Here is a 25,859-nt window from a genome sequence, read left to right as displayed (position 1 = left end):
AATTAGTTCAAATCTTGAAGTGTTCACATTAGGTCTTCACTCGCATTCTCAAAAAAAAAAAAAAAAAGTTTCCTTTCTCTATAGAAACTGAAGAAGCCCAATGGAATCAACATGGTATGTTGTTCTGAAATGTGAAAGAGCATACTCTGGGACACATACCTAAGACCCATAGGATCTACTCAACATGCTGCTTGCTCCCTCTTCTGGAACATTCTCAACCCTGACAGCCATAGGACCCACGCAGTCTCTGCTGTAGTATCACCACCTCAGAGGGGCCTTCTCTGATCCCATCCTCTATCACTTTCTACCATATTCTTACTCTGCTTAAATTAATTATGGAAAACTTAGTGCTTATCACCACCTGTCTAGAGTGATTTTGTGTATTTATCCCACCTCCATGCCCCAAATAAGCTTAATGTAAGTAGTGGTTTTGCTGTTTTTATCCTTAGGACCTACAACTGTCTCTGGAAAGCAGTAGACATTTAGGGAATATTTACGGAAGGAGTGAGTGAACAAACCAGTAAGGCTAAAAGCATTCACCATGTGCCAGTCCTTGGGAGCTCTTTGCTGGGTACATGGAAATTCAAGAAGTGTGTGGAGCATAGGTTCTGCCCTTGAGAATGACACTGAATGATTTTAATAACCTGTGTACTGTGGGAAGGGGAGATCTTTGAGCTGATTAAACAATGAATTATCTTAGTCTCATGTCTGATATTGCCATCTGACATGTGCTTGTAGCAAGAAAGCTTTTGTCATCAATCTCTAGGAAGGGGAAAAGCCTGCTTGAAACCATTCTGCTTTTTTCTTTTTCTTTTTTTCCTGTAAGCATCAGTAGTCCCCAGGACCCATTTGCGGATCAGTTCAGTGCTTTGTGAATTATGTTCCAAAGTCATGGAACCTTGTTTAAGTACTCTCTTGACTCAGGCCAGGGGAAGGTCCCAGACTTTTCTCACAGCTCCCCCACACTTTAGGAAATTGTGCAACATGGCCACATATCCTTCCCCTTCCTATACCTACATCCCTTTGCAATGTGACTCTGCATCTTCTCTCATCAAGAGGTGGAATCCATCTTCCCATCCCTTGCATCTAGGCTTGGCTGTGCGACTCACTTTGGCCAAAATGGACATTAGCAAACAAGATTTAAGGATAGGGTTCAAAAGCGTGCCATGGAGCTTGCCTCTCTTGCTGATCTGAGTAACCTTGCCATAGGCACCATGGGAATAAGTCTGGGAGAATCTTCTGGGAGATGGGGGACCCATGACAAAGCTCTGGGCAAATGAATGAGACCATCAACAGAAGGCTGACAACAAATGAAAAGTGAGCTCAGCTGATGGCCATGGAGTAGAGACAAGCTGTTCCAGGAGGACAGTCCAAATGCTGACTCACAGAACTGTGAGCAAATACGTGATTGTCCTTTTAAGCCACTGAGTGTAGAGTGGTTTGTTACGTAGCAAGAACTGACTAATGCACCCTCCCATACCCTCTTTCTAAAAAAAAAAAAAAAAAAAAAAATCAGCCTGAGTAATGCAAAAAGCAGGACTTAAACTACCCATTAAAAATAATCCCAAGTTTGCAAGTACATGTACAGGGAAATATGGGGAGAATGGGAAATGCATTAAGGGTGATCTTTATTTTGTCCTTTATACTTTTCTGAATTTCTTGCATTTTCCACAGTAGAATTGACAATCTCTTTAAAACAGAAAAAAAGCTGAAGTGTTGGGAAGAATTTCTTTTAGCTGCCCTCGGATTGTTCCTGGGCAGTTCTGCTGTGATGTGAACATTTCCCAGATGGCTGAGATTGCTGGGTTGTAAAGGACAGGTGTACTAATGGGACAACTGGCTCCCTGCACGCCAGTGCCATTACCTGTGGTGGGAGTTTCTAGGAGATTAAAAGGGCCTAGATGATAAAAATCTATGCTTCAAAACTCTACCGTCTAACTAAGACTGCTTTGAAATGCCAACTCATTCTTTCCTTGGCTACTGTAGTCTATATTCTTTGTAGCCTGGTGTGGCTGATGAGTTTCCGCAGACTCCCTTGAGCTAGCTGTGGGGATGGGAAATGCAGCAGTCTGGGCTTAGGGATAAGTTGGGTTGATGGATATCTTTCGTTTGCCTTTCCAGATCTATTCTCCTCCCCTCTGACTCCTGGGACGCCAACCTGTGTTGACCCCACTGATAGCTTCTGATTGGGTTCGACCAATGGGAAGTACCAATAGGACACTGGAAGGAAAGAACTGAGGGAGTTCAGATATTGATCCTCCCAGCTCCCATCATATAGCTCCACTGTGGCCATCTTCCACTGAAGATCAGAGTTCCTGCCAGGCATCCCTCTTCATATAATAATCTTTGTTTTCAAATTTCAGTAGCCAGGTCCTGGCCTCCCCTCCTCAGGCATGAGGCAGTAAGAGTGGCACACTATTCTAGAATGCCACATGAATCGTCATGTACTCCTCCTTCGGACTTGTCTACCTCTGCCCACACCTTTATTAAACTCTCCTCAAGCTGTCCACTGGAGTTTGCCTTCTCTTTCCTGCAGGAACTCTGAGAGATACTGCAGACATGCACAACTCCACAAAAAGGGTGGACAAAACCCCAGAAAATTCATCTCTTTTCCTCCAACAAAAATAAGAACATAGAAGAAAATGGAAAGAAATTTCCATAGTTTCTATCCCTTCCTACCCTCATTGTTAAAGTAGGAAGTCATCCATCAAATTCAGATCACAGATAATCCTGACTAATAGGATGACACAGAGGATGGTAATTTCCTTTTTGGTAAGCTTGCTGGGAAGGGCAGTGGGTGACTGTGACCAGGGAGATGAAAGGGCTCTTAGGGGGATAATGCCCATGACAGACAAAGTCGCAAGCTAAACTATGGAGAGGCCAAACAGGAAATCTTACCCGGCCATCACTTGTCAGGAGGATGGAGTCACTCTTTATGTCCCTGTGAATCACTCCTTGATTGTGAAGGTAGGAGAGAGCTCTTAGAACTGATAGACAGACGGTAGCTATCTGTTCTTCATTCATTCTGGAAAGGAAATAACATTTAAGGAGCAAAGACAGGTTTGAGAACATCTTTGAAATGATCAAGAGAGTCAGCTCCCTTGGGGTCTAGTGAACCAGTCTATGCTCTCTAGCCCATGTCTGGAAAATCTACAGGCAAGCACAAAGAAGTCTTGGAATCTGACTCCTAGAACCTAAGGTTTGGCAGTGAGGATGACAGAGGCCAAATATAAGCCAAAGGAAATGGTTTATTTGCTGGCTTTTGGGTCATTAATGCAAATGTACTTCCTTAGACTCTCATGGGTAATTTCTTAGGTATTGATAAACCTCCAGGGTTCTACAGAGAGACTGCACTGCATAGAGCCAAGATTCCAAGTATGCCTGATAGCTGAGCTTGAGCAAGGCTTTTTAACTTCCTCAGGTCTATTTTCTCCTCATCTTGGAAATGAAGACACCAACAGTTCCCTTTAAAGCTGGACTTGGACAACATGGTCTTTGGATCGCTAAGATCCCTTGCCTCCAGGAGCTGAAGATTCCTGTTGCCCTAGGTCCATTAAGAAGGAAACTGGACTTAGTTACTAATAACTAAGCGTGACTGGATGATTCTTGGAGAAACTGACCTTAGGAATGAGAAAAGAAAGCACAGTGTTGGATATGTGCTCCCACATTTCACGGCTGCACCCTTCTGAAGAAGGGTTCTGGCTTCAGAAGAGACTGAGGTCAAGTGACCTGCCCAAGTTAACCCAGTTAAGAAAGTGACCAGATTATGAATGCAGCTCCACCTCTTCTTGAGTTCAGACCCATGCTTTTCCAATGTCCCCACTATATCATATGCAACTCATATGAATGGATTTTCAGCCATGAAGAACCTATGTGGGAAGAATTACTTGGACATCATCAGTACCATCAAAATAAGCCCCAGAGGCCTAACTCATCTGGGTATAAAACTTCCCTCTCACAGAAACAGTGTGAGGCTCAAGGCAGATAGCAAATGTGAAAGATCTCCTAAAACAGTCATGCTAACAGAGGAGACTGTCAGGAGGGACAGAGGGTGTAACTGACGAGAGTCCAAATTCAAGGACAGCCTTGGAAAATCACCCCAGGGAACTCATAACTCAACAGGACAAGGAAATGGATGGCCCTGAATATGTGTCAGTCTTATTGATGCCAGCAAACTATGTCTGAGTAAAATTAAGAGTCCAAAGTAAAATCCAAGGAGGTGGCCAATTAGGAGGTCAAAGGTGTAAAGAGAATGGGTACCCTTTCTCTTCGAAGACGCTTCTTCCAGCAATGCCTCATTCTCCTACTACGGCAGGCAAGAAGAAAATGTTCCTGTCTGAGAGACTTCTGTGCTCTTGGTTTTGTGTGAATGGGTTGGTCATTGTGCTGGACTGTGAAAAAAATGGCTAATGTCTGCCCACCATAGAACCCTTGGAGACTTAGAGCATCATCAGCAGGGATGAGCTCAAATATACTTTAAAAATAATTCAGAAGCAGGAATCACTTTTTTCAATGAAATTGATTTTTCTAGGATTTCATGGGATTCCAGTTATTTGAAGCAGACATTAAGATAGTTTACAGGTCAGCAACAACAAAAGTTAATGGAATCTGAGCCCCTATCAGTGACTAAAAAAATCACCTTTAATTGGCATATGTGACAAGTAGTACTGATTCTGAATTCAGTGGCTTTGAAATGCATAAGACCCACTGTAGAAAGACTGCGCTTTCCTACTTCTGCAGAGAGGAAGCCTGAATTGGGATTAAAGATGCCTCAGTACTGGAATCAAATCCAAACTCAAATCCTGGCTCTGTTTCTTAGAGGTTACAGGAGTTAATGTTTGAAGTGTTCGGCACTTTCCCTTGCCTTCTAGAACCCTCTGTTCCTGGAAATCAGTAGGATATAATTTAACAAGATGCTAGGTAGGGCTAAAACATTGGTAACCATAGGAAATGCCTGAGTACCTGGCTACCTTGTGTATGGTCAGTCCGGGTAGAGCCCGAGATTCTGCATTGCTAACAAGCTTCTAGGTGATGCTGATACTGCTATTCTCCAGACCACACTTTGAGTAGCAAGGGGTTATTTTATTAATCAATCAATCATTCAGTAAAGCCTTTATTGAATATCTACTATAGGAAAATCTCTCCAAATAACTCAAGAATTAAATTCTAAACTTAAGATTCAAAGGATTTCAAGTTCTAAATATTCAAGAGTTCCTTGACATACAACTTCTCTCCACTCCCTGGAGCTCTCTGCCTTCAACAGGAAATTATTGACAAAACTGGATGGAGAGGATTAGAGAACACAATGGATTCCAGAGAGGCTAGCTCTTAAGTGGATCCCACTGACACACAATAAAAACTGAAAAAAACCGTGACAAAAAGGAGAGCTCTGGAGAGACATGTGTAGTTATCTGAAGTTTTTTGGGGCAGGAAAAAAAAAATCCTCTCCTCTGGATATATTTTTATTAATTGCTTTAGATGCAAGTCACATTTGTCTTAAGCTTAGGTTTCTTCAGTATATTTGTTCCTATAAGTTAAGATGATCTTATGCACTTTGGGGAGGGTTGGGTCCTATGGGTTTACCAACAGGGATCTGCCATCTGAAATTTTGGTCATAAACCTTCAGTGTCTTCCCTTATGTTCTTTTGTTTTTAGGTGGTCTACTGAGACTGAGAGCTGTAGAAGGTCATGATTGAAACACCGCCTGATTTTAGGGAGAAACAGCATATTCTATCCCTCACAGTGTCCCTCAATACCTTCTTGCTACCTTGCTTCCCCCCTATTTTTCACCTAGATTCACTTACAGTTTAGGCACCATTTCGGTGATATCAGCTAACATCTTGTGCCTTTCCTTCTTGACAATCATCTCTTATCCCTTTGGAGCATTATTTACTACCAAGAGCAAATTTATAAAGTTTCCCAAATGTAACATTTGTTTGTTTGTTTGTTTGTTTTTTAATATGTCTGTTCCTTAGAACCTCGCTTCTCCATTGTGGTCCATGAACATGGAGGATTGGCATCATCTGGGAGCTTGTTAGAGTAGAATCTCATGCCCTCTTCTATTGAATCAGGATCTGCATTTTACTAAGAACCACAGGTCATTTGTATGCGTATTAAAACCTGAAGAACACTGTCTTAGCACATATTTTGTCTGCCTTCAACGCCCATTTCCTCCCACTTGCTTTCTTAGAAAACTCCTATGCAACTCTCAAAACTCATCTTGGTTAACCCCTTACACTGGAAATCTTTCTTTATTTTCCCTGTTAGAGATACTCAGGTATTCTTTGCTACTTCAATATATCTTTCTACTACTGCTCAAATATTATAATATATTTATTTCTAACTTGTGACATCCTTGAAGGAATATATTTGAGACTTTAATTGTTTGTATTTTTTGCGTCCCCAGCACCCAGAAAAGAGCCTGGCACATAAAAGGTGATCAAGACACACTGAATTCAATGACCACAACTGACACATCAGGGAAGCAAGTAGCAGAGGTAATAATGATAATTAACCATTGTTACTTGCAAGACTATTTAAAAACAGAATCAAAGAATTTCAATTATGTAGGTTTCTTATTATAACATAAAACTTTGACTCATCTTCCATCTGCCTCTTCCCCACTCAGGTACCCTTGGTGGTATTACTACAGAGCAATAGCATAGCAACTCAGAATAAAATTCAGTTTTAGCAAAATACCTAAGAATGGGAAATTCTGTTGTTTGGCACCGAAAGTCCTTTGTCATCAGTTTGCTGACTTAAAATCATTAGGTGTTAATGAACTTCTGGAGGACAAGGAGAATGTTAACTGAATGCATGAACTAAACATACGTGATATTACAATAGGCATTTAGGGAATTAAAAAAAAAAGGGTCGTCATACTCCCTGACTTCAAAGGGCTTCCAATTTATAAAGAGTTTGTAAAAATAGTCATTGAGGGCTTACCCTGCATAAGAAATAATAAGCATTTGGAATTATTTGTCTGGAGAATGAAGAGACATACCTGGTATGAGTGACAATGTCTGTCAAGGCACCGCCTTCTAGAAATTCCATGACCACCCAGAGCTCATCGCCGACAAGGTAGCTGTTGTACATGTCAACCACGTTGTCATGGTGGTAATCCCGCATTATCACAACCTGGGCAAATGGAAAGATGCTTTTTGACTTGTGATGGTGAGATTTGGCTTTCTGTTCTCTTATGGCCCCAACTGTGCTGTGAGTATAACTGATTAAGAAATATTGATGGGGGGATTTATTCAGGAGTCTACAATAGACAAAAAGACAGGTTTGAGGGTAGCTAGCAATAATGAAAGGAACCAGTTAGTCAATTTAGAGAAAATGATAGTGCAATCAGACGCTAGGTTTGGGGATAATGAAAGTGAAAACAGGGAGAACCCTGGCAAGGTTTGTACTTACAAGAGGGAGTTTTGTTGACTGTTTGCATTGGGGGGGGGGGAGGGTATGACAGATATTCCTAAGGGTCTCCTTTAGAATGCACTGTTCATACTCTACCATTGTTTAACCTGGCAAAAGTCACCAACTCTAAATGGCAAATGAAGAGTAGGTCTTCACAAGTGAATGAAATGAACAGCAGGAGTAGGGCCACATGAGGCTAACTTAACATCTTGGGAGGAGGTCTGGGCTGAGTGTGAGAGAGGTTTGGGCTGAATACAAAGGACAGGTCTTGAAGGTAAAAGCAAACATGACTCAGGCATATACAAGGTTAACTTGAACTTACCAGAGAGAGCTTTCAAGAATTATTGACCCGCGGCTGCTTCTGGTGACATTTTCAGATTTAATGTTAATTAATAAATTACAAAATTATCTACATTATGTTGTCCTGGCTGTTCTGGCACTGTGATTTGGAAATAAGTTCCAGAAATCGGTGTCGTGGAAGTGACAAGCTGAAGCCCACTCACCTGGGGCTCTCTCTGCGATGTGGAACACAATGAGAAAATGAACACCCATGGGGGTTGAAGCCATGTGTGGATTCATGTGAGCCTCCATAGAAGAGGAATTCAAAGTCATTCTTGATTGCATTTTTATAATGTCTTTTAGGATATGTGTGTGGTCCATCCTTTGCTAGAGACTGACATATTATCTAACATTGGAATCCTGACTTGCTATCTTTAAGACCTAGATTTTCCATCCACGGAAGCTCATCTCTCTTCCCTAAAGGTTCATAAAATCAATAGAGGAATATTACTCCAAAATATTTTATGTCCCTAGACATAGGTATTCATGTTTTTCCTCCTATGTGCATTTTAGAACTTTCAAGTAATAAGTGTAAAAGGCAAATGAACTGGAAAAATATGTTCAACAAATACATAGAAAAGGGTTAATTCCTTAATATATCAAGAGCTCTCACTTATCAATAAGACAAATGTTACCACCCTAATTGGAAAGCATGCAAATGACATAGGGTTTAATAAAACAAAAATGGTCTAAAAACATATACAAGTAATTTCACCCTCACTAGTAATAATAGCGTTAATTAGAGCAGGAAGATTTACTCATGTCTATCAGATTAACAGATAATTTGACAAGTATCCAGTGCTAGGGAGAATGAGATAGGACCATCAGTGAGGGTCTTCATTGTTAAGAACTTTCTGGGAGTTGGTATTGTATATTACTTTTTCTAAAGAGAAAAAAATACAGAAAGGAAATCCAGAAATATTAATGTGGGCTATTTCTTGGTTGTGAAATTATGGGACATTTTCTATATTTTCGCTATTCTCCACAGGAAGAATTCATTATTGCATGTATCTTAAAGTTCCGAAAGAGTGGTAATCCACTGGTAAACTAACCTCTGTTTACTGAGATTTAGGGGGAAAAAATGGCTAGAAAGGGCAAACATGGTATCACAAACATGTATATACACCCATGTGGATAGTGTAAGATGAGTCTTTGGAATCTGCTAGAATTCAAATCCCAGCTATGCCATTGACCTGCTGTGTGACCCTGGGCTAGCCACTTCACCTATCTGAGTCCAAATTTCATCGTGGCCATGGCGGTACCATCTTTCTGTCTCACAGGTTGGTTGTTTGAATCAAGCCAAGGTCATGGTGGCTGATCCACATGAAGCACTTTAGAGAACCATACCCGCAGAGACAAAGACCAGAAGAAAGGATTATGGGAGTGTGATCTTTGTATTTATATTTTCAGTGCTTTCTGAGGTAATATTTTTGAAATGGGAAGTAAATGTTAAATAGGAGAGAAAGAGTGATCCGAACACACCAACTACCTCATTAAAAAGCAGTTCTCGCCTCTGTTGCTTCCGGAGGTCCATCTTCTTCACGGCGACTTGTTTCCCTGTATGTTTCTCGGTTGCAATGCACACGATGCCGGTTGACCCTTCTCCGATCTTGATAAAGTTGTCCAAATATTCCCTGGGGTCTCCTGGGCTTACCACCAGCTGTAGAGCAGCCCGAAACTGTTCGTGGGACACCCTGGAGGGCTGCTGGTCTGAAGAGGAGCCCCAGCTGGGTGGGGGGTAGGTGCTGGATGAGATACTCAGGGAGCTCAGGTAAGAAGCCGTGGAGATGTACTGGGAACTGGTCTGCAGGGAGGGGTGGTGGTACAGGGTGGCCTTGTGGTACCCAGATGGGTACTGGTGGCTGCTTGAGGAATAGCCTGCTTTGCTTTGACTTTGAGGTAGTTTGGCGGGGCCCCTGGGGTAGGTGTCAGACCCTGACAGCGGAGGGCTGAGGACCATCTGTGCTCGATCGTAATCCACCTGGGAAGACAGACACAGATGGAGAGGATTCACATGCTAGATCTGAATGCCACAGTGAGCCAAGCCACAGCTGGCCTGACTGAAGAGCACCGTACACGAGGTGGTTGTGGGTGATGCTTGCCTTGTGAGGACCAAGCTTGCTCTTGCTTCTAGACCTTTTACCTACCCTACAACCTGCCCATCCAGCCACTCTTTTCTCCTTTCCCTACAAAAAATCCAGAAGCATGGATGCCTGGGTAGCTCAGTTGGTTAAGTGATTAAGCATCAGCCTTGGGCTCAGGTCATGATCCCAAGGTCCTAGAATCAGGTCCTGCATCAAGTTCTCCCTCTACTGCTCCCTCTGTTTGTACTCTCCCTGTCAAATAAAAATAAAATAAAATAAAATAAAATCTTAAAAAAAATCCCCAGAAGCAGACTATGAGGCCTGAATTTAAATGCAAGTAGTGGAAGGTGATTCCAGGAGTTATGAAGTGAAGACACAGAAGGGGAAAACCAATGAACGGTGTGAGTCATTGAGTGTGATGGCTAATTTTTATGTGTTATCTTGGTGAGGCTATGGCATCTGGTTATTTGGTCAAAAACTAGTCTAGATATTACAGTGAAAGTATTTATTTACTTTTTTAAGATGTGCTTAACATTTAAATCAGTAGATTTTGAGCAAAGCAGATTATCTTCCATAATGTGGGTAGGCTGCATCCCATCAGTTGAAGGCTTTAAGTGGAAGGATTAATGTCATCCCCAGAGGAAAGACTCTGTGTACACATACACATTCCCTTACTGGTTATCTCTCTGGTGAACCCTAACACACACAGCACGTCACCAGTCAAGCAACTGGAACCGAATTCTACCAGGTAAGCAACCACTCTGGGAGACTATGTTAAGCATGTACCTTGGAGCTGTCCCATCTGAGGGGCCAAGAGCTGGGGTATTTATGAACTGCCTCCCTTCAAAACATTGTTTAATACCTACTTCCATGAATATTAATATCCTGGCACTTCTGACTTCCCATGTCCTGGGCTGAGCAGGCTCCAGAGGGTAGTGACAGAATTTCTCAATCTTGGTACCATTAATTCTGGGGTCCAGATAATTCTCTGATGTTGGTGACATCCCTGTGTGTCCTGGATGTTCAGCATCATCCCTGGACTCTACCCACTAGATGCCAGTAGCAGCCACTTCTGCCAGTTAGGACCAAACACATTGCTTGAGACGTTGCTAAATGTCCCCAAAATATGGGCAAAATTGCTCTTGCCAGAGAACTACCACCTTAGACAAAGAAAAGCAATGTTGGAAGACAGAAATAATAGGTGTATGAAGGGAAAAGGTTGGGGCACCAACTGTACCCACTGCTCCTAGGAAAGGACCTTCTCCACTCAGGTGAAGCACAGGGAAGTTTTAGTTAAAATGTGCCTTATCCAAGGTGTTATTTGGTGTTTGGACCCTATTTTCTTTTTTAGGAATAAGAGATCCCATCTGTCATTCAAGGATGTTAGTCTTCAGTGAGAAATCTCGGGGGTAGAATGCTTTCCCCATGCCTTTGAACTCATATACTAGAGGGGAGTAAGGGCCATACACATCACCTAGCAGGTATAGGTAAAAGGGAAAATATGACTCCCTGTGCTAAGCAGCTTTTCAGTATGGACTATATGGTAAACACATGCAATGTTCTCATCAAATAAGTGGAAATATAGTTGAGACTAGCCAAAATTTGCAGGAGCATGTGTGTGAAAGCCAATTTGGTCATTCCTCGAAAGGATTCCGGCAGAAAACATTCTACTCTAGTTATGAAGACTGGATTGAGGGAACTCAGAGGAGAATAGGGAGGGCAGGCAAAGCAGGGATGGGAGGAGTCAAGTGAGGGGTTTATAGGACACTAGGTGTACATTCCAGCAATCACTCCCTGGGAGGGATCAAGAAGGACCTCTGACTAGCTCTGGAACAACTAAGGTGACATATGGTAAATATACCACATTATAACACATTCACCTCTTTGCCCAGGACTAAGGCACTAATCAATCACTGCACTCCTGTGTGATATCCTGATGACAACACGGTGCTGAGTACACAGAAGGTGCTCGAAAAGATTTTTGACTGGACTTCAGGCTCCTTATTAACACAGTACCCTAGGAAGTTTCTACAGCTCTACTGGGATGTACATGAAATGACATGGACATGTCTCCATGCCCCATCCACCCCAAGGATCTAGATCTACTCTAATATGGTAGCTACTGGCAACATGAAATAAATAAAAAAATAAAACTAAAATAAAAATTTGGGTCCTCAGTCACATTAATCACATTTTAAGTATCTAATAGGCATCACATTGAAAGCATAGATACACAACACTTCCACCACTGCAGAAAGTTCTATTGGGTGGTATCTTTCCAAATAAGCCCATTGTTCCTATGTAGTACATTCATTAATTCATTTAGTCCACAAATTAATCCTTGAGCTACTATTATGTGCTAGGCATCATTTCAGGTTCCACAGGAAGGTCCAGCGATAATAAAAATGGATGGTATTTGTGCCCTCATGGGGTTTATATTCTAGAGAAGGAGACATATAATAACCAAGAAAACCAGTAAGTGTATAGTATGCAGTCCAGTAGTAATAAAGATATGAAGGGAAATAGAGGAAAAGATTTAAGATGAATGAGTAGAAATCTGGCTGACTCGAGGGAATAGGAGAGGGGTCATCTGGGCAGAGGGCACACACAGGATTCTAGGCAAATACAGGCTTCATAAACAGCATAGGGACTCTTCTGGTATGAACGATGGCCAGAAAAGAAGCCAGAGGGATGATCATGTAGGTCATTGCAAGGGCACTGGTAGTCACTCTGATTAAAGTGGGAACCACTACAGTTTGCTGAGAAGAGAGGAGAGATATGAGCTTGATGTTGATCTCTGGGTGCTAGAGGAGAAGAGACCTTTGGGGCAAAGGTAGAAACAGGGATGTCAGTTAGCTTGTTGTGGTCAATGTGAGTTGAGATTAGAGAGGGTCCTCTAGTTGGGATAAGAAATGCTGGGGCCTATGGTAGGATCTGAAGATAGAGCTGGCACGATTTTTGGTGGATTGGATTAAAATGTGAAAGAATCAAAGATGACTCCCAGGATTTTGGCCTGAGCAACAGGCCATTTAATGTTCTGAGGAGTAGCAGGGCAGGGGTAAGCTCATGAAGTGTGGCAATCAGCCTCCATCCAAGATGGGGTCTGAGGATCCTTGTGTCGTCTCCTCCTACACCATATTAGGCTCCTCTGTGGGATCAAAAGAATACAGTGGAAGTGACAGCCAGTGCCTTCTGGGACCAAGAAAGATATCGTGGCTCCACTGCCTTCTCTCTTGGATTGCTTGCTCTGAGTCTCTCCTGCTGTCACGTCATGAGAACACTCAAGAATCTTACAGAGAGGCTGAAGGGCAAAACCTCCTGCCAAGAGTCAGAAACTGAGGCCTTCCTCCAACAGCCATGTGAGCCATCCTAGAAGTGATCGTCTGGCCCCAGTCAAGCATTCAGAGGACTAGCTCCAGCAGGCATCTTGACTGCCACCTCTTGAGAGTCTCAAGGCCAGAATCATGCAGCTAGTTTAGTCACAGAAATCTGACCCAAAGAAACTATGTGAATGTTTATTATTGTTTTAAGTCATTAAGTTTTGTGATAATTTGTTTCAGAGCAAGAGGTAACTATTGCATGGTAAAGCCAAGAATTCTGGCTTGGCTGTGTTCAGACTGGGAGAACTATCAAGCATTCATGCAGAGATGTTGCTGAGGGGACTTAGACATGCTTTGAGTCCAGGAAAGAGCTGAAACTAATGCCATGCACCTGGGAGTCATTGGTGAGAATCATACCGTTAGTATGATAGTTGGTATTAAAAGCCAAAATGTTGCACGTGTGAGAGAAGGTTCAAGGACCCCAACATTCAGAGAACAGAAAAAGCAGAAGGATGTTGCATAAAGGAGCAGAGAACTGGCCAGTGATACAGGAAAGAAACGAAGGGGCTATGGCGTCCTGAAACCAAGGGAGGAATATATTTCAAGAAGAAGGAGTAATGAAGCCATTTGGATGCCAGAGAGAAGTGAAGTAGGATGGGATATATCAGTCATTGGACCTGGCAATATGGCGGCCGGCGAGAAGAAGGCAGGTGTCTCAAGCTCCTGCTCCAACACACAGCATGAACAAATGTCTATTCCATGATCTGACAGCAAGAGCTATACACAGTGGGCTCCTTAACATTGTTGCCATGGCACTGTTCTCACTTCTGTCCCATTTATTGGCTCCCAAGTGACAGTTGCAGCCCTTCCCAGTCTGGAGAACACCATCATCTACTCAGGTGAGCTCACCAGTCAGACAGCCTTGCGCCAACGAGCAGCAACCAGCAGGAACCAGGCTACTGCAAAGCCAGCACCCTGTCCTGATTGTTCAACAGAGAACACATGCTTTTGAGGGACATACATAGGGTTCAGTTCTGACTCTGACAGCTTTGTCAAATCACTGAGCTGCTCTGAGCCTCAGTTTCCTTATCTGTAAAATGAGAATCATAAATATCTCCCTCATAGGGCTTTAAGGAGGCTAAACTGTGGCAACCCAGAGTGACCTGGTGTCTGAGAAAACAGGCTCTTGGTTCAAAAACCTTGCTGGCCATTTATCAGTTGCATGACATCAAGCAAGTTATTTCAACTCCTGTGCTTCAGTTTTCTCACCTGTAAAATGGGAGTCATCACAATAATAAGACTTCTTTAGTCACTTTGAGCTCTAAAGGACAGAACACACATCAAAAGATTTGCATAATGACTGGCCAATACATTCAAGGCTCTGGTATCATTATAGAAAGTCCTTAGCAGAGTGGGAATGTCAGAGAAAATAAAGAGTAAAATATTATTTTCAAACCCAACCAGCCAGCGTTTATTGAAGATAACGTACCAGTAGCATATGTATTCCTAAACACTAGTCCTCAAAACAATCAGAAAAGGTGCTTTGAATTATAATATATTGAAGACCACATTATAATTAAGATGCTGTATTTGGAATGACACTGAAGTTTTGCTAAGCCCCTGGATCTGGGCTACACACAGGAAAAATGGGGGTGTTTATGTGGGTGGAGAGGGGGAAGAAGATGTCAGTGTAAATTAAACAACTGGGTTCTTCCCTTAAATTAACTTTGAGATTAGCCAGGCCCAGGCTAATTACAAGGCCAGCATGTGGGGCAAGTGGGGGCCATGACTTTTATTTCTGAAAGTATGTCCTGGGAGCTATCACACGCCAGCATCTCCCAGTGTCTTCCGTGGAGGATGGGCGCCTGTACGTTAAGCGAAATTGAATTCATTCCCCACAAGCATGTATAACTGATCTCCGAAGATATATTAAAAATAAGGAAGCTGTATCCAGGAGGATTTGCAGACATCACTCCACACTGCCTCGGGCCACTTTTCTTCTTTACCGACTGTCAGTAGCATTATCAGCATCTGCTCTTGGCAGCCAGTGTGTGGCATAAAGAAGAGGAGCCTCGCCTGCATGAACGGGACCATTTCCAGTCAGGGAGGAAAGGCTGAGTTGTTCACTGGGAGCTAAAGGTCTTGGAAAGTAGGTCTTTGCAACTAAACCTTGCTCCTGTTTTTCATGGCTGCCAGTAAGAGGCACAGACTCAAAGAAATAATGATGGATGAGGAAGAACCACTCTCATGAGGGGTCATTTTTGCAACCAAGCTTGAGGTGTACCTACGGAAGGAGAATTGACTGCCTCCCCATTGAGAGAACATGGGGTCCTCCCTCCGGGCTTCCATCTGCTCAAGAAGAAGATGGCAGACAGATAGTTGACTTTGGGAAGACGAAGGGGATGAGTGACCCTGTTCAGGCCCCCCAAGTTGCTGACTTACAGCCCTCAGTTGGGTCTTAGTGACCCAACTGTGGGTTCCCTGATGGGTTTGCTAGCCTGCATATTTGTGGCACCCTCATTCTTTTTCTGAGAGCCAAGAAGGGGGAAATTTGTCCCATTTAATTGTTGATAAAATGGAGGTTCAGGGAGGTGAAATTGCTACCTACCAGCAATCCAAGGCGAATGGCCCCATAACCCTAAGAAGATTGTGCAACCTAGTTCTTCTGCTCTGGTCTGTCCTTCACTCTCAGGGAGGGTGTCTACATGTCCCAGGTGCAAGGCACACTGGCATTGCAGGCCTGGTTTCTTGCCTGCTTTGGCATTTCTACCATTATCTGTCACCTCCTCAATCTGTACTATCAAGGCTGGGGCACTCACTCCTGGAGAAAATGCAGGAGCATTTCACTGGGAGCCCAAGGACGGCCCCTTTCATTTACCAACTGCTCTGTTAGGAGTCTACCCTTGTAGGAGTGATATATACGAGTGTTAATTCTATTTGCCACTCGTTGAGTGCTTTCCGTGTGCGTGGGAGACTGTTCTCAGCACTTTATATATGTGAATGCGTTTAAACCTCAAGTTAAACAATGAGACAGGCCTCATAATTGTCCCATTTTACAGATAAGGAGACGGAAGCAGAGAGAGTTTAAGCAGCTCATGCAAAGGTCCCAAAGCTAGTAAGAGGCAGAGTTGGGATTAAATCCAGATAATGTCATTTCAGAACTTGGGCCTTTGGTATGTTCTCAGACTTATCCTTCAATGATACGAAGGTAGACATGGTCAGGACAGAGGTGGGCATGGTGTGGAAAGAAAACTACAGAGCAAAAGTCTGGTTAGGGGGTTTCTCTGGGGGCTCAGCTGTCTTCTGGGGGCAGCTGGGAGCAAGATACAAGAAATGCAAGGGCCAGAAAATGATGAATGATAATGCCTGGCTGGGGGAGCAGCATGGTGAAGGAAAATTAAGTTGTTTTGTTTGAACAATCTTGCTTTAGAGGAATCAGTTCCAAATACACAACAAAGAAATAACCATCACGGCAAAATGAACTGATCATCTATGCTTTCATTTTCACGTTGGCCAGACCAGAACTTTGTGTTCAGATATAATAATGCCCTTTCTTCCGCTAAGAAGCAAGCAAGCCCAAGCTTTCTTCCATAACAAGGCCTCCTGGCCCTCTTACGTGGCTCTTAAACAGTTCTAATTATTTCATTGTCCTACTCTAAATCATCATGATATCCTATATTTGGAAGTAGATGAAAAAATCTGATGTATCCATATATGCTGTTTTGCAGACACGCACCAGAGTTCATGCATGTAAACACAGGAGTAAAACCCGACCTGTGTGATCGTTTTTTCAACCTGACTTTCAAATATATTCTAAAAAAAAAAAAAAGAAAAAAAAGGAAGAGAGATTAACATTTGGAATATAGTTTCTTGAGATGGAGGTAGGGTTTAATCGTTGAGTGAAACCATAATATAGTGAAGTTGGGCCAGCGAGAGGTACAGATATTTAATGAGCAAATCCAATGGACCTCCCACCACCCGCACCATTTCCAAAATATCGATGGACAGACATGGTTCACTTTTGAGGACTTGATCGCAAGGGCATGGGATGGGGACTGGGAGCAGGGGTAGGGAAGTCACTATGCAGGAGGGAAGACAATAAACACAAGAAAGGCGTTCTTCCCACCCCACCCAAGAGAATAGCGCGGGGGTTTTGTGAAAGAGTAACTTCGTGGAAATGGGACCAGGGCCTTTCAGGGGATTTCCATATGGCGAGATGTAAGCGGAGAAGACCAGGTCCTCTTGCAGTTTACCCCCATCCTGCCGAAGGACATAGTGGCAGTGCTCAAGGACCACTAATAGTCACCGAAAATCAAATACAGTCTGAAAAGGACTTCTCTCTACAGGAATCTTTAAACGTATGAAAAGAACATCTACGCAGTCTTGGTTTCCCTTCCTCCTTGAAACGGTTAATCACATACATTGGTGGTTTAGTTTCCATTTTTGTTGCCTTTTAGCATACCATACCAAGGCATTCTTTAAGAATGTGCTTTTTCAAGTCGAGTCAAACCCCATCAAAAAATAACGGCACAAAACAAACAAAAGGCTCTATGATCTGGGAATAAATAATCCGGGGCTAACGACTCAGCTGGACTACCCTTCCACAATGGGCACCAAGTCCCTGAGGATGGGGTCAGACACAGGCTTGCGATGTATCAAAATTATAAATAATTATAGCAATGAATTCATTTAATCAATCAATTTCACTAGTGGTGCGCAGGGGTGGACGGGGCATAAAACTCCACATAGCTATCAATTGCTCCGATTACAGCTGGCTGTCAGCCAGAATTCCCCTGATCCATGTTCGTTAAATGCACATTAATCTGAATTTGGCAGTGTAATCAAGGACCTAACTGAACTGTGAAATTGAATTCTGCAGTAGAACATCATTTGACCATTTTATGCCAAGGCTGGGGGAAAAAAAAAGGTTTGGTTGGGGGTAGGGCGAGAGAAAGAAAAGGAAAAAAGAGAAAAAAAAAAGATCCTGCCGCAACATCTATTTGTCACAGTGGCCTTCTGTACTGGTGACAGGGAGGCTGTGGGGAGATCATGCTGGGCTGGCGGGGGTGGGATGGTGGTGGGGGAGGGGCCCGGTGAGCCTGTGTCCCCGCGGGAAGGATCGGGGCTGCAGGATGCTCCGCGAAAGATGGCGAGTCTCTCTTTCCACTGCCCACAGAGCTACAAGGGATGGGAGGTGGCTGTTGGCAGCTGCTTGAGCGGGGTGCTCCAATCCACCTTTTCTGAGTACAATAAAGCAGAGACTGCTCAGCTCAAAGAGGAAAAAACCAGACTGCGTGTTGTTCACTGTACATAAATCAAACGTGGGATTAAAGTGAATCACAGGCCCCTATTATCTGAACAGGAAAAGGACATCTTAAATTGTCCTTACTTGACTCAAAGGGAAATATATGAGGACCAGCCTTGGCTTTGGGAGAGGAAAAGGACTGCCTATAAGAATTCCAGAGAGAATCTGTAACTAGCTTTCTCTGCAGGGACGTTTTAGAGGCTGGCAATTAGGGGAAAGGGATTCATTCAGTCTTGTGTCTTGAATATGTATTTACTCTCCTGTGACCCTCTGGCTGTGTCTTGCTGTGCAAATTCTCCCTGCTGTGAGCAGGACTGCCACTGATGGGGGCTGTTCCCCGCCTGCCCTCAGGTGGGGGCACATTGCCGCATCCTCTTGGAACAGTGGCTGCTACTCCTGCTGGAGGCGAGGCTTCAATGCGTGCCCGTCCACAGTCAGTCTCCTGCGAATTACTTATTTTCATATACTCAATGGAGTGGCCCTGTTTCACCGATGACAAAGGGACTCAACGCACGCTATGAGCTGCCATTCGATTTTGGCCAAGAAAGGCAAGCAGCACGCGCTGTCACTGTCAGAGAACAGTGGTCATGAGCCAGACCTCTGGGGACCTAAAGAATCAGGTGTCTGCTTAAGGTTCTAATGCAGGGGACTTGAAAGTGCTTAAGTTCTGGATAGTCAGATGCTGGCTGGATTTCCAGCCATTCACCATGTTTAGTGTTTGGCAAGGAACTCTCCCAAACCGTGACACTGGATTCCTAGTTAGGCATGTAGGAACTTACACCTTGTGACGTGAATGAAGTTGGAAGAGTTGTGCTTTTCTTTGCCTTACAGAATATACGGCAAAAGGACTCTGAGAGAGTCTGGACATGTGGCTTATGACCTGCACATGTAGGCAAAGCCTAGTTAAAGAAATGAATGGGGGGGTTGCCTGGATGGCTCAGTGGGCTAAAGCCTCTGCCTTCAGCTCAGGTCATGGTCTCAGGATCCTGGGATCAAGCCCCACATGGGGCTCTCTGTTCAGCAGGGAGCCTGCTTCCTCCTCTCTCTCCACTTGCCTCTCTGCCTACTTGTGATCTCCATAAATAAATAAATAAAATAATCAAATAAATAATTAAATAAATAAAATGTTTTAAAAAATGAATAGGTCTGCACTTAGTCAGCAGGCTCAAGCGTACAGGTCTCTTCCTCCACCTCTGGACTGGTATGTTCAATTAACAACCCCCCCCCCCCCACCCACTTGCTTTTCCAAACTCAAAGAATGCATCTTCTGTTCAAGAGCAGACGACTCAGACCTGAGATCTGCCCCCGCCTGCAGCAGCGTGGGTGGGGAGGGGTGGTGTCTGTACCCCTGGGGACCAGCTGCCTGCTGCGGAATATGGTTCAAATACATCAGGGCCTCTAAGACAGCCAGGACAGATATTGCCAGGTCAGATTAATTTCATTTTAATTTGGTAATGGAAAACTCACTCACAGTGACTAAAGCACAATTTACTTTGAGGCATGAGAATATTCACGGGAAGATTTGTCTATTCATACGCAAAGGCCCCGTGAAGCCTGATAGAGGGACAAGTCTTCGAGATGTTCTGAATCACCTTGTTGGATGTTTTCAGGTTTTATGAACCTTAAGGAATATCCTATAAGAGCCTATATGTAAAGAAAAAAGTAGAAATAATACCCATGGTTCTGTTAAGTGATTAGCACTTCTCTCTCCCTCCCCCTCTCTCTCTCTTTCTCCCCGCCCCCCGACCCCCGACCTCTGATTTTGCTGCAGCCCATAAGATTTCACAAGTATTGCCATCTTGTGACCCATCGGGCCCTAAGAGGATCTCAGCAAGTGTTCAGCTGGGATAAGGAACTGCAGTTTTGTCCCTGGACCTTGGCTGAATCTGGGTGTGCAAGTGCCACAGAGAACAGTGAGTCCTTCGATTACTGGGGCAGGAAGGCTGAGCACACCACCTCAGCTGCTTTTTCCTTCCAGGGAAAGCAGAGTGACAGCTAAGCAGTGAAAAGAACCATTGCACTGGTGACCCCAGAAAAGATCTGGGGAATCGTGCCAGTTTTTCTTACACCCTCTATCTATGCTCAGATCCCTTTAATATGTCCTCTGTTTGGGCTGTGCTGGGATGCAGCACTGGTCACTTGGCTGCCCGGGACACAGGGATGGTAGGCGTAACATGGAGGGGTTGGTTGGCAAGAACCTTCATCGTAATGACAGATGTAGAGTTATGGATGGTACTTCCTGCTTGAATGCTGCTGGATACTCTGCCCTCTCTTAACATCCGGGAAGTGTGAGAACTTCATGCCCATTCTAGCGGGTAGAGCAAGCGGTAGGATGGTGGGATTGGGGCCCTCAGGCTAGCTCACTGAGGCATGGCGGGGCCTTGAGGAAGTCACACAGCTACTCTGGCCTTCTGGGACCCGCATCTCTGAGGTGAGGACGGCAGAACTTATTAGTCTATACAGAATGGCTGTGAGGTCAAAGTTACCTGGAACTTGTTCTCAACATATGTTGAGAATATGTAAAAGGTTCCATGGCTGGTGTTAGCAGATATGAGGACATGTTTTCCAACCAGAAATGCGTCGGGGAAGTGGGGCTAACACTGAGCTAACACTCCTTTACATTGACTCCTCTTTTCTCATCTGTAGAAGAAGGTCAAAGCAGTCACGGAAACACTCCACAGAGGAGGGAACGGAGGCACACACAAGATCCTACAGCCAGTAAGTGTGTGAATCCAGGGAACTGGATTCTAGAACTTGTGCTCGTAATGTCTTCTGTAACGGGTGAGAACATCTGGTTGTCATTCAGAAAACGGAATAAGACCAGCAGTCAAGGTAGAGTGAATGCGTATGAGTGTCTCAGGGAACTTCACTCTTAATGCCTCCTTTCTGGCCTGTGGTCCTAGCTTTTCACACAGACTGGGTGAGGCTAAGGAGCTTCTCAGAGGATTCCCCCTCACTGAGAACAGAGAGAATCAAGCACATTCCCTGTGTGCCCCAAATCTGTCTGTGACTCATCACCCATTCCTCACCAGTGAGATGAGGGCTGCCTGTGGTGTGTACATCTGGGTCCCAAGGCCTCATACCCATCTTTCTGGTCCTCAGTTTTCTTCTGGGGAAAAAGAATATTCTGGAATATACAGACTGTGCGGTCAGATGGACCTAATTTTGGATCCTGACTCAGCTGTCTGCCTGTAAAGAGCTAGCCTCTGAGTCTCAGCTTTCTAACTGTAAAAAGGAGATGATCTTCAAGTCTTCCAGCATTGCCGTGAGGGCTAAATCGCGGAGTGCTTACAAAATCCTTAGCTCGGTGCCTGGAGCACAGTAACCCTCAGCTTCATGCCACAGCTGTCTCCTGTCCACACGCTAGACCTACAGATTCAGGTGTCGACAGTGTGCATTCATAAATAGACTACTGCTAATTATTAACTTATTTAGCCCACACACAACGTGATTATTCCCATTCTATAGACAGAGGAGTGGAGTTTAAGCCATTTACTCACCCAGGTTTAAGCTGGGGGTAGTTTATCTCTAGGACCTACACCCTTGAATGCCCAAACGTACTTGCAAAATGGTTAGCTATGGAACCGTGATTTCTCAGCTGGGGCCAGCTTTGCTCCCTGCTGCCCCATAGGTCATTTGACAGTGTCTGGAAATAACCTGGATGTCACAGGAAGGGATGCTACTGGCATGCAAGGACAGAAGCCAGGGGCGCTGCTTACCCTCCTCCAGTGCACAGGGCAGCCGCCTACAAGACAGAACCATCAGGCCCAGCATGTCCACAGTATGGAGGCTGAGAAATCCCACTGTTGAGTGGGACAGGACCACACTCCCCAAGGGAGCTTCATGGCTGCAGGTATTTAAAGGAGTTTGCAAGGTGAGGTGAATGCAAAGGCTATTCCTGGGCCACTGGGGATGTGTCTAATGTCTGGCGTAGGGGTTGAGCCTGGAGAGATGGATGCCAGCTCAGCAATGAGCTCGGATGACTGACTGGGCTGTTTCTGAGCCCCTCCAATCCCCCAGATTCCTCAGAGGTGCAAAGCAGGCAAGAGTTCCTGACTTCCAGGACTACGAGGCTCAACAAGGCAACACGTGTGTCTGGCACGCAGTGAGTGCTTACTGAGCTGGCAGAACTGTGATTACGCGGGGGCAAGGGCCGGGGTGGGGGGGCTTCTCGGGGCTGAAGCCAGAGCAGAGGACAGATTGCTGGGTCAGCACCAACACATGCGAGCTGGCAGCTGCCGGCTCCCTGGAGAATAGTGGAATGAGCAAAATCAGATGCCCAGTGACACTGTCTCTAGCCAGTTTCCCTCCCTGTGAAGCAGACTTGTCTGCAGGGGACGGTGGAAAGCATCCTCTCTCCACATCAGGCTGTTTTTATAGTTGTGTGGTGTGGATGGATTTTGTTGGCCTTCATTTGTCGCCCGAGGTTTTATCTGCCCAGCCCTAGCCCCAGACATTCAGAAGTAGGGAGGCAGACGATACCTACAGGTTTATAACATCCTTCATTCCTGTCTTGTCAACGGGAAAATCAGGTAGGTCGACAGCACTGGAGGAGTTTTTCCTATGGGTTAATGGTATTTTCTTCTCCATTAGGCCAAAATAGAAAACTGGTGTCTGTCAGTCTCTTTCTCACTTATGCATACCCATCCCTCCTCATTTTTGCTCTGTCTGGAGACCCACACAAACTACATGCTTTCATGGATTATCTGAGATATGAACATAACCCACCAGCCTCTAGGACTTTCCATGAGGCACAAATTATCTGAGTCATGATCTCTATATCTTCCCTCAACAGAAAATCCAAATGTGATTGGTAGATTTTTAAGAGTACAGCTCTAAAGTCACAGGCACCTAAGTCTTTTTAGAGAGATGTTATATTTTTAATCAAGTAAACATTTTAATTACTAACATGTCTCTCACCTCCTACCCTCCCACTAATTCTGCTTGTGATTTTCTCATGGGTCTCCTGTGAAATGGAACAGCAGCTTACATCTTTGGAGCCCTTGATTATGAGGGCTGAAAAACCCTTGGTAGAAGTACCCAAGGGCTAGTATATTATTTTTTTTCTGAGCCACAACAGTTTCTGCATTGTTTCTGCTTTACGTATTTCTTTTCTGAGCCATAATAGTTTTCTGCATTGTTTCTGGGATTAACAAAACTAGATTTCAGAGCAGATCTGCTTTGCCTTATATTTGGAAGTCTGTAGGAAGAGGGATCTAGCAAGGAATGAATCAAATTATCCCTTCCCTCCAACCTCTTCCTATTCCTTTACTTAGCGTAGAGTTCTGGTGGTCACTGGGGGCTCTCATGGGTTTTACTGGCAAATGCGATTGAGCCCCTTAAATAACATATGCCCACATAAAGGGAAAAATGCAGGACTAGGAGAAAGACCAGACCTGGATTTCATCCTTGTTTTGTAACCAAGTAACTACGAAAACTTAAGCATGCTACATGACTTCCCTGTCTTTGTTTCTCCTTCTGTGAGATGTGTGGTCAGGGGTTGTGGGAGGGGTGGTGATGGTGGTCCTATTAAATCCCAAATGCCTTACGGATTAGGCTAATGGGGAAAATGAATGAAGTGGGCTGGGCAGGACCTGTCTCCTCTAATGGGGAGTCTTTTTCTCTAGTCAATTCCATTCCCAGTGCCAGGTGAAAATGCGGGCCCAGGGGTATCAGATCATTCCCTCCCCTCCACCTTTTTTAAAGAGAAGCCTAAAAGCCAGAAGTTGAAGATTTTAAGTGAAATATCTTCATTTATCAGAAGTTGGGAATGACTATTTGGTGGATAAAATAGATCAATGGACCAAATATGGCCCCAGGGCTGAAATGTTACTTCTTCTGAACAGAACTTCCTCTATGATCTTGACCTAAACAGCTTCCTACCATGAGTGCTCAAATATGTCACACACACAAAAAAGTCATATTTGATCCTAATTAGCCATAGCAATCCTGATAAAGGAGAACAAAGCTTCCTGATTTCAAACTATATTACAGAGCTATAGAGATCAAAATAGGATGGTACTGGCAAAAAAGCAGACTCATAGATCAAGAGAACACATTAGAGACCAGAAATAAACCTACATATACATAGTCAATATTTGGCAAAGGAACTGAGAAGATACAAATGCAGAAAGGAACTGAGAAGATACAAATGCAGAAGATTTTGGCCTCCTATCATAGTCATCCAGGCTGGGTCCCCACTTTGATTTTAATGAATAAACGTGCCTTGCCTTATATCCTCTGCCCTTGGGGCTTGCTGATGGAAATCAGGTAGGCTTTCAAAATGGATTCTCACTTAAAAGGCAAAAGGTACCTTAAAAGGTACTGGCAAAAAAGCAGACTCATAGATCAAGAGAACACATTAAAGACCAGAAATAAACCTACATATACATAGTCAATATTTGGCAAAGGAACTGAGAAGATACAAATGCAGAAAGGATAGTCCTTCCAGTATATGGTGCTGTGAAAATTGGACAGCTACATGTAAAAGAAGGAAACTGGTCGCCTGTCTTACACACATACAAAAATTAACTCAAAAATGCATTGAAGACTTGACTAAGACCTGAAACCATAAATTCTTAGAAGAAAAATAGGAGGTTAATTCCTTGGCATTGGTCTTGGCAATGATTTTTCATCTTTGACGCCAAAAGGCAACGATAGCAAAAGAAAACAAGTGGGACTACATCAAATAAAAAGCTTCTGTCCAGCGAAGGGCAAGATCAGCAAAATGAAAAGGCACGGACAGGATGGGAGAAAATATCTGCCAACCCATGTCTGAAAAGGGGTTAAAAATATATATAAGGAACTCATACAACTCAATAGCAAAAACAAGAAACAAAAAACAAACCAAATAACCCAATCAAAAAATGGACACATTTTTTAAAAACACATTTTTCTAGGGATGGTATACAAATGGTCAATGGTACATGGAAAAGTTCTAGACGTGACTCACCATCAGAGAAAAATCAAAACCACAAGGAGCTGTCACCTCCTACCTGTTCGAACGGTTAGTATATTAAAATTTAACTTTAAAATGAACTTTATTAAAAACTTACCATGTAATCCTGACTTTTTTTTTTCCTTTTCAACAGATTCTTGTAAACTTTGCCAGAAGGCAGGAACCACTGTATTTCTCCATCTAACAGCTTCCAATCATATGCTCCTTAACAGAGGACTTCGTATAATATGAGCACCCACTATTTAATAGTAGTGTATCAGGATAGCTTTCAAAAAAAGATTTTTTTTTTTTTGCCTTTTAATCAGAAACCCTGTAGGAGATCTCCAAAGACTTTGATTTTAATGAATAAATGTGCCTTGCCTTATATCCTCTGCCCTTGGGGCTTGCTGATGGAAATCAGGTAGGCTTTCAAAATGGATTCTCACTTAAAAGGCAAA

The 25,859-nt window shown here is 43.7% G+C and overlaps 1 protein-coding gene across 3 annotated transcripts in view; it reads right to left on the bottom strand.

Annotated features, from left to right (window-relative positions):
• PAK5 (p21 (RAC1) activated kinase 5) overlaps positions 1-25,859 on the bottom strand; it is a 283,759-nt gene that overhangs the window by 15,234 nt on the left and 242,666 nt on the right. For all 3 annotated transcript variants that reach the window (XM_059406547.1, XM_059406546.1, XM_059406548.1), the window contains 3 exons: positions 9,245-9,736; positions 7,004-7,137; positions 2,899-3,025 (listed from right to left, as the gene is read on the bottom strand). In XM_059406547.1, the coding sequence (XP_059262530.1) occupies positions 2,899-3,025; positions 7,004-7,137; positions 9,245-9,736 (753 nt within the window). The remainder of the gene's footprint in view (positions 1-2,898; positions 3,026-7,003; positions 7,138-9,244; positions 9,737-25,859) is intronic.

Source organism: Mustela nigripes, chromosome 7 (genome assembly GCF_022355385.1).
Source record: "Mustela nigripes isolate SB6536 chromosome 7, MUSNIG.SB6536, whole genome shotgun sequence".
In the NCBI taxonomy this organism is placed as follows: Eukaryota; Metazoa; Chordata; class Mammalia; order Carnivora; family Mustelidae; genus Mustela; species Mustela nigripes.
Note: the sequence above shows the minus strand (reverse complement) of the source record. Positions and strands in the feature narration are given on the sequence as shown.